Here is a 9,748-nt window from a genome sequence, read left to right as displayed (position 1 = left end):
AAAAAAAAAAAAAAAAAAAAAAAAAAAAAAAAAATCAAAGCATCCCTAAAATTGGAGGGTTTTTTTCTGTGTGCGCCTTTTGAAAAAAAAAGAAAAAAAAATTAAATAAATAAAAATTTGTAAAAACTATACAGCACTTCCTTCTAAAAGCAATACTTTAACCCCCCTACCGCCGTGCAAGAAATGGTTTAATCCATCATCCAACCATCCATTAAAGATGGGAGAAATCATTTGCCATTGAAATACATTAACTTTGAAAAAAGTGATAAAAGAAAATTCTATGAAAATTAGAATAATTTTCTAAATTACTGTTATGTATCATTTTCTATGAGTGTGTCTTAACCTTCAAGAACAGCTGTATATATTCATCAAGTTAAATAGAATTGATTTTATTATAGCCCGCCAAAAGAGGGAGGGTTGTACAAGAGGAGCAAGGTGTGTACAAAGTGCAAGGGTCAGAAAAAAGTGGGTAAGAAAAAAAAACAGAATAGTGGCAAGTCAAACAGCAGTTAAGCTGACAAAGCCTTCCATTCAGTAAATCATTTTAGCGCCCATAAACTTAATATATCAGTGAACTTCTGTCTAAACAAGACATCTTTAGTACATTTTCTATTATTATCTATTATTTATTATCTATATGCGTTACTACTGGCTTAATTTCACTGCACAAGCAGAACAACAGGGATATGAGAAGGAGCAGAGCAGGGGGAGAGGAGGCACTGAGAGAGCAGCATACCAACCACCAAGCCAAAGGACCTCAAATTCTGCCTTGTGATTTAAGACTATGGGTCATTAACAGAACTGTTCTAGTTCCCAGTCATCCAGTTTGGCACACTGAAAAGCCTTTTAATGAAAACTGGTTCAAAAGCTTTAAATGGTTGGAATATTCTTAAAAAAGTGCTGCTTTCTGCTTTACCTGTTGGGTATTTGGCAAAATCCTCAGATCCTTGGCATTGAGCAAGTTTTAAAAAATGTAGAAAACAGTGACATTTATCATGTCTAGCAAGATAGTTCTCTTTGTGGTCAGCATCCCCAAACCTTGGTCCTAGAATTGCCTTTGTTGGTAGTTAAGAGTTTCATTCCTGGATTAAAAATAAAAAAAGAGGAGGAAAAACACCTAAATCTGACCAGAGGCCTTGTGTGGTTTCTCTTAAGGGTAGATTTTTACCTAGATAGAAGCTTTAAACGCCGTCACAAAAATTATCTCTTGGCAAAAGTTGATTTTTTTCTAAAAACTTTTATTTTATTGAACAATATAAAAGTCTAGAGCAAAACCAAGCCATGACCTAGAAACAGCAAACTGCATTACATTCAGATTTGATAGAAAAAAAAGTTTAATGTCAAAGTGGGGTTTAGTTTTTTTTGAGACTAACATTAAATGTTCAAGGAAAAAGCTAAATCTTAAATAAAAAAATAAAAAACCTAAACAAAGAGAAAAAAAAATTAAGGACTTTATTTGTATCCCACTATTCTTATATAGGTTGTTAATTCTAAATAATAATAAACCTTTACTTTTTTGTCAACAGAATATAAGTATGGACAAATAATAGTGCAACAATGGTTTGGCAAGTTTTACTCAACGTTAAATTTTCCATAAATAAATAAAAAGATCAAATGTAACAATACCTCATAAAGAAAAGTAAGAGCACCGTTTGATTTTAAGGTTCAACAAATCAGCTTAAACCTGAAACAATTCATTACCTAAAGAAGATATAAAAAAAAGATATAACCTTCAATCAACCACAAGAAAATCCCTTTTACTTTAGCATAATAGTTATAATATATAATTTGGTATTAATCTTAGCTAAAATTCACCCAGTTTAAAATCTATCAAAGAAAATCTGTTTTTAATGTTTAGATAAAGAAAACTTCTAGATGTATCCAGGGAGTTGCTGTTTTTTTCAAACGATGACTGTAAAGATGCCGTCCTCGTGGCATCTTCAGAAGTCTGCGTCCAGAGTGAATTCACAGTCCATGCTAGACATCACTCCAAATCTTTGGTACTCGGCTACTTTTTTCTCAAAGAAATTTGTTTTTCCCTCTAGAGAAATGGACTCCATGAAGTCAAAAGGATTTTCCACATTGTAAACCTATTTAAGGACAACAAAGATAAGAGAGAATGATAAATTATTATAAATTATTATATTTTTTCACAAAAATACACATTTCACATAAAGAAATTCATGAATATATTTTCTTTTCACCATTTCAATACCAAAAATACCATTACTTTTATACCATTATATTAATTACAGGACAAAATCACATTGATATATTGACTTAATTGCGTTTTATTATTCCTTAAATGAGTACCTTAGCCAATCCGAGATCAATAAGCAGCCGGTCGGCAACAAACTCGATGTACTGCTTCATGAGACAGCAGTTTATGCCAATAAGATCAACCGGTAAGGCATCCGTCAAAAACTCCTAAAACACAGGACACAGAGAAATGATTTACCGAAACGATGCGGCATGAAAAACATAAAGGCCACAAAATCCTACAATATGAAATAACATTATCTGACCTGCTCAATGCAAACAGCTTTGCCAATAATATCTTTGACTCTCTCCTCTGAAGGCTTTTTTACCAGGTAGCTGTACAGCAGGCAGGCAAAGTTACAGTGCAGACCCTGGGAAAAGAAAAAAAGAAATTCTACTTTATTCACGACACAACATAAGTTAAAGTGTTTTACAAAAAAAATAATCAAACATATGAAGACAGAGAATACAATAGGTCTGTAACAATGATATATGCTTTTATAGAAATTATAACCAGGTATACAACATATCTAACAATAGAAATTAAATACAACAAATCACTCATTGTTTCCAGTACTTTAATTAAACTATTCTCCAAGCTAACCTGGATAAGCAGAAATGCTGAGTTTCTTCTTCACATTTAAAAAAGAAATGAGAAAATATTTAATAATTACTGGATTTTTTTTTAGAGAAATGGGTAGTACCTTTTAATACTCTGAATAAACCATTATTTATGACATTTTCTCTGCTACATCCCAATACTTTTCCAATTTATTTAAAAAAAATAAGGATTTCAACAGTTCAAAGAAAAAGAATCTCTATCCCCCTCACTTCATCCCTGCTGATGAGTTCATTGGAGAAGGTAAGGCCGGGCATGAGGCCTCTCTTCTTTAGCCAGTAGATGGCAGCAAATGAGCCTGAGAAGAAGATCCCCTCTACAGCTGCAAAAGCCACCAGTCGCTCCCCTGTGGACAAAGACATGAAAGCTATTAAGCTACCAAAAGAAAGATGTTCCTCTAGTGTGGGTTGCTGTTTTATATGAATTCAATTATTAGTGATCTTTTTGGAAGTTTCGCGGCCTACCAAAGGTGGACTGGTCGTCATTTATCCATTGGAGGGCCCAATCCGCCTTTCTTTGCACACAAGGCATGGTCTGAATAGCGTTGAACAAGTGGTCCCTAAAACACAGATGTAAAGTGAAACAGTGACTGAGACAAAGGCAATGCCTGCAATATAATGAGGTTTAACTTAAAAAAAAAAATAAAAATCTGTAAGAAATAAAAAAAATATATATAAGATACACCAATGCTTACTGGATATGACTTTGCAAACTGTCTCTTATATTAGAATACCATCTTTTTCAGATAAGCCCACAGATTTTAAGATCGATTTTTTTTCTTACTTTTGATGATTCCTAATGTTCCATTATTCTCTCTAAAGAAATTATTTTATAAATTAAATTGGTGTTATTAATTTACTGTAAAACTTAAAATCCCTCAGGCTCCAAAGTAGACACTTGGGCATTTTGGGTCAAATCTAAGAACCACAGTTCCTTCTGTGAAAGCAGGATGCAGCCACTATCTTTCACGGAGTATGACATTCTTTTGGTAAAGGACAGTGCTTGTTTTTTGTGTCAACCAAAACTTTGTAATGGAGTTCTGACCTGCAACCTAACCCACACTTAACACTTAGTACAGCTCTTCTCTGCCCTGCGTTATCCTAATTTAGATTATGCCTGCTCCGCTGTGGTGCAAAGCCCAGAGGAGCTCAAGCCTGTGAGCAATCCAGATATTTTCAGGAGCTATCTTCTCTTATAGATGAGTATACTGAGTGCATAATGGTTATATTTGCTGCTTATATTTGTGCATTTAATGTTCAATCGTTAGGCTTTGATTACCTAACTAAACTTCTACAAGCCCAGTAATTGATCTAATGTGTGCAGTTGATGATATACTCACATATACAAATAAATACTCTCAGGAATACTTTAGTATATAGAGGCTTTTAAGGATATATAGCCGTCTTTAATAAACTATTTTGAAAATCAAGATGATGTTCAGGTATTTGCTCAATAAGAGCAATCAATCTGTGTGTTCCGAAACCTAGAAGTGATGTGAGAGGGCAAAATAAAACAAAGAAATAACACTTGGAATAGGTAGCTGACCTCTCTTTAGGATCCTTTATGTAGGTGTTGATAAGCATGCTGTACATCTCTGAGTGAACCGTCTCTATGAGGATCTGGAAGCTGTAGAAGGAGCGTGCTTCTGGAAGCTGCACTTCCTGGCTGAACCTCTGCACCTGTTGAAACCCCCCCAAAAAAAACGTTGAACCACATGAGGAAATTTTCCACTGGTTACATTTGCAAAAACACACAATAATCAGTTATCACTGAGCAGAAAATGGGTTCCAAAAACTGCCACTATTGAATTATTTAAATGTTATAGATTTAATGAAAGGCTAATTTGCTAATTTAAACTACTAGGTATTTATTACAGGAATAAAACACCACTTTCTTACCAGGTTCTCATTGACAATACCATCACTGGCGGCAAAAAAGGCTAAGACATGTGAGATAAAATGTTTCTCATCAGGCTTCAAACGGCCCCAGTCCACCAAGTCATGGGAGAGGTCAACCTGGAAGAGGACAAAGTCGGATTCAGATTTGAAGAAGGCTGCATTCTCATAGACTCTATATGTCTGTTTAAAAGTACACAACACACTATTTACTTTTCAGTTATGGTTTAAAAAATAAAAACATTGAAGCAGCATTCGCATCAATTGCTCCCAACAGGTAATTACTGGAGGCTGGTTTGACATGTCTGCATTTTGCAGCACAGTCACTCCTCCTGCACCGACTGCTTTGGCAGGTTTTAAAGGGTGGTGCCTCCACAATGGTACCTTTAATAGGGTTGAAATGTTGTGTAATTAGGAAATGCTGTTTTAGCATTTACTTTATATCCTAGGTTGAGGACATGTGACCTGCAGAAAGTGACAAAACTTTGAATGTGCAATATATCTGTTATTGCTCTACATTATTTATTGGTTCTGTTTTTCAATTCAATTTAATTCAATAATAATTTGCCATCTACCCAATGAGTCTGATCGTCAACCTTAAAGCTTGTGGCAATGGGAAAATGTATACTTAAACTTAAACATGGCTATCTGTATAAGGAAATCCTGGCAGCTTTCCCCTTTGAGTTCTCTGACCCGTTGCCAATATGGCATAACAATGGAACCAATCTAACCAGTAACGCATTTGTTGAATGACTAATCAGAACTCAAAGGTATCTCGACAACCAACTAGAGTTATATGCACTTATGTTTACGCAATGGTTATAAAACAAAAATTAAGTTCCTTTAAAGATAATAATTAACAATATGGTAATTCCATTTCCATGTAAATACATAATAAAATTTGATAATTTCTTTCATGTATTAAATTGCATGAAGGTATTGATTGAATTGCATGATTCACAACTAGGGCTGGGTATTTTCGCCAAAGTCCTGAATCGATTCGATTCTGATTCATACAGTTCTAAATCGATTAATTTCGATTCGATCTGTTTTTACAATAATGAAAGTGGTTCAACTGTGTTTCAAAATCATGTATTTTATTTTTTCCTGTCATATTAAACACAAAGTGCACATTTGTAAATCAGACAGTTTAAACACAAGATGTGAACTAAACTGTCTCAAAAGTGCAAACTTGTTTGTGAAAAGTGAAAAAGTGAAGCCTCACTTGAGCAAACAGATGTGAAACAGTAGACATGCATGAGCTGCATTATCTCCACTGCACAAACCATATGTGCAGCGTTGTCTGTAACAGCTACAGGGTGTTTTCTGGTTAGCCCCCATTTGTTAATATCTTCAGTCAACCTATTGGCTATATTTGCAGCTGTCTGGCTGGAAGTAATCTTGAGTGCATCTTTCCTGCTTATTTGAATGTGAACGTCACGCGGGTCACTATAAAATGAATCGATCTCATTCCCTAGACATCGATTTTGCAAAAATGTAAAGGAATCGATTCAAAATCGATTAAATCGATTTTTTTACCCAGCCCTATTCACAACCCAATCTTTGCACATTTTGTCATCAACTATTTTGAATGTATTTTATGGGTATTATATGTATTAAACCAACACAAAGCAGAGCAAGAAAAGGTTTTCAAAACTTTTTTTTTCCATCAAAAGAGCCAAAATGTTGGTTTTCAGCCCTTTACTCTGATAAATCAAAACAAAATACTGCACAACCACCTGCATTTGGCAGTTATCTCTTAGGTAAAATAGTTGACTTGTGTGTTTGAAGTAATCTAAATTTAAATCCAGATCTTCTGAGAAAACTGCAGATGTTCTCTAGAGAACATTATAACCGGCATCATGAAGACCAATAACCACAGCAGACAGATGTGGAATAAAGTTTTAGGGATGTTTAAAGTTTAATTCGGGTTTCAAAACTAGATAGGCACAACTGGAAACTAACCCAGAGATACCAATCACCTTAAATGACAAAATGGATAAATAAATTGTTTATTAGAGGTAAATCAAAGAGAAGGAGCATCAGAAGACACCACTGTGTAGCATAGGTGGTACCACCATATGAAACAGTGAAGCCGGTATGAGAAGATGGGAAGATGAACGGGGCTAATATGGGAAGGAAACCTATGCAAGGTTGCAAGAGACCTCAGAGTGGGAGTTAGATCGCAGCAAGATAATCAGCCTAAACAAATACAGTGCTACAATGGAACGGTTTAGATCAAAGGAGTTTGATGGGTCACAATGATATAATCAAAGTCCAGATCAGAATTCAATCAGGAGTCCGTGCCATGACTCAGAAATTGTTAATTATAGATGCTCTCCAAAATTTGTGTCTAAACTTATGTAATTGTAATTTTGGTAAGCCTGTTTTGTTGTTGTGGACCAGTTACTGCACCAAAACAGTTTTACATAACGATTAGTTGCAGTTTTGTACAAATGCAAACAACTATTTTTAGGATTTTATCTGAAGAGAGGTTTGGATAAAACATCCTTCATTTTAAGCAGACTTAAGACTTATTAGTTTGAGTTTGGTCCAATCCATAAAATCCTATTCAAATATTTAGTTTTAACAAAGCAAACCGTAAATATTAGACATTTGTATACACGAGTGTAAACAAAAAGAAATTTCGTTTAGAACAGCTAAAGACAATTTCATATTTTAAAGTACAGGCTTGAAAAAAGTAATAAAAACATAACAAAATAGTAATATAAAAATATGACTGTATATTTACAGTTATAACATTATTTTCTTTCTTGTTTAGGGAAGATAGGCTAAACTGTATTTTTGGAGATTTATTCATTGTTATTATAAGCATATAATAGCCAATAATTACACTATAGATCATTGTAGTGCCACAAAACCTGTAGCACACATAGATAGCCTCATCTAGTTCATACTACAACTCTTACTTTGGGAAAATGTGCTAAACTCAGTTTTTTTGTATATTTCATTATTATTATAAGCTGGCCAGGTGTGCAATCTCTGCAACAGGAACCACAGCACTGAGCGTTGTGTGCACTGCACAAAGTATACCTGTCACAAATGCAGGAAGGACTCACCTTGGGTTTGTAAAATATAAATGTTACTCTTTTACTTTTACTTTTTTTTTATAAATAAAATAACCCATTTTAAATAACATTTAGCACTCAAGATTCAATTCAACATTCAAGTCAAGCATATTGTTCAAGAGGTGTGAATAATTTTGACAGGTAATATATATATATATATATATATATATATATATATATATATATATAAGATCATTTGGGTGGTTTTAATGAGATTAAAGGTAAATGATTCTGTAATTGTTACCAATGTAAAGTGCAGATACATCATTTAAAATTTTAATTTGTTTAAATATGGAATTTGAATGTTAGATAATTAATTAGAAATGACCTCCTCCACCGTCCAGAAAGAGGCCTGTGCCTGTTTGTACATCTTCCAGATATCCGGATACTGGATGGGAAACAAGACAAACCGCCTGGGATTCTCCCGGAGAAGAGGTTCGTCCTCGGCGTTGATACCAGCTTCATGGCCCCGATAATCTCCTTCGAAACCGTTCTGAAAAGATTCACTCAAGTTTTCATTGCTTTCCTGTGTAATTTACAACAATGTTCTTTAATTAAAAAACCTTACGCGCATGCGCACTGAGTCAAAACAAAGAAGACGTTGAAGTCTCCCCAACAGACGTTATTGTCCAAATATCCTTTTAAATGCTTACAAAACACTTCTTAACATTTATTTTCATTGAACTGTAGCTATAATTTAGCTTTAACCTCAGAGTTTAATCAGACAATAAATAAACCCACACTAAACGAAAGGTGAACATAGGCGGATATAAATAAAAATCATTTTTTTTTTACACTCGCGCCTCACAAAAACCTAACATCTTGAACGAATTTAAATAAGTGCTGTTCCTCATGAAGCCTTTAATCATTAAATGTCACCACGCTAAAAATAAAGACGACGTAGCAAACGGTTTACAGATATTTTATATATAGTTAGCAGCTATATGTTTAAGTTCCCGTTTACCTGAGAGGAGGACTTCTTTACAGTCGGCGTCATGTTTCAGGAATAAGGCTTTTGTTGCTATCTGGAGCTCGTTTCCATAACCAGAAATGAAAAGGCTTGTAATGTCGCTTTAAATGTGCCATACGGTGCACCACAGCGCCCCTGGCGGTCAGATACGGGACATGTGACGTAACAATCATCTTCATAATATGTAACATATTATGAAACTACTTGTAAGCCAATTACTAAATCCAACATGGGCATTTACTGTTTTATTCTGACTTTATGTCACGTTTCAAGTTTCCTGTTACCCCTAAAGAATATGCTGTTGTGTTTGACGCAATCCTTAGTGGGTTATTTAAGCTATTATCATCTTTACCCACATGTCAAATTTACTGTTTTGATCCAAACTCCATTTATGTTGATTGTGAATGTGCTTTTATAAGTAAGACTACAACCAACAAAAGGTTAAGAAATTTTCTATTATGAGATGTTTTTTCACCAGCTTGTATATTTTATTGGTTCAACACTTTTGAAAATTTAGAATTTCAAAGTGGACTTGGTAGCTCCTTAAAAATATACAAAAATAAAGAGAGAAATTTCTTATAAAATTATTCATAATGTTTATCCTGTTAAAGCATTTTTTAAATAAAAAGATCTAAATAGAATAAATAGAATAAATGATAAATAAATACATATAAATGGGATTTGGACCCAATGTGTATTTTTTGTAACAATAATGAAGAAAAGTCAACTTTTTTGGGAATTTGTAATTATACCAAAATATTCTGGAGTAATATGTCAAAAAAATCTTAACATTACTTTAACAGATAAGGATGTTTTGTTTGGGATGGAGAAATAAGAACTTCTCAAAACAGAATTTTTGTTATTTTTTTCTATTTATGGTAAATGCAAATCATATTCACACCTCCAAATATTTACA

General features: G+C 33.8%; 1 protein-coding gene across 1 annotated transcript; it reads right to left on the bottom strand.

The window, feature by feature from the left end:
• Window positions 1-1,444: 1,444 nt before the first annotated feature.
• On the bottom strand, window positions 1,445-8,953 carry LOC107087851 (ribonucleoside-diphosphate reductase subunit M2 B-like). The gene is made up of 9 exons (XM_015379645.1): window positions 8,827-8,953; window positions 8,191-8,355; window positions 4,777-4,893; window positions 4,424-4,557; window positions 3,343-3,437; window positions 3,091-3,224; window positions 2,526-2,630; window positions 2,314-2,427; window positions 1,445-2,090 (listed from the first exon to the last, which is right to left on the bottom strand). The coding sequence occupies exons 1-9, from the start codon at window positions 8,857-8,859 to the stop codon at window positions 1,941-1,943; spliced, it is 1,047 nt and encodes a 348-aa protein (XP_015235131.1). The 5' UTR covers window positions 8,860-8,953; the 3' UTR covers window positions 1,445-1,940.
• Window positions 8,954-9,748: the final 795 nt, after the last annotated feature.

This window comes from Cyprinodon variegatus, unplaced genomic scaffold (assembly GCF_000732505.1).
Source record: "Cyprinodon variegatus isolate N-32 unplaced genomic scaffold, C_variegatus-1.0 Scaffold196, whole genome shotgun sequence".
NCBI lineage: Eukaryota > Metazoa > Chordata > Actinopteri > Cyprinodontiformes > Cyprinodontidae > Cyprinodon > Cyprinodon variegatus.
Note: the sequence above shows the minus strand (reverse complement) of the source record. Positions and strands in the feature narration are given on the sequence as shown.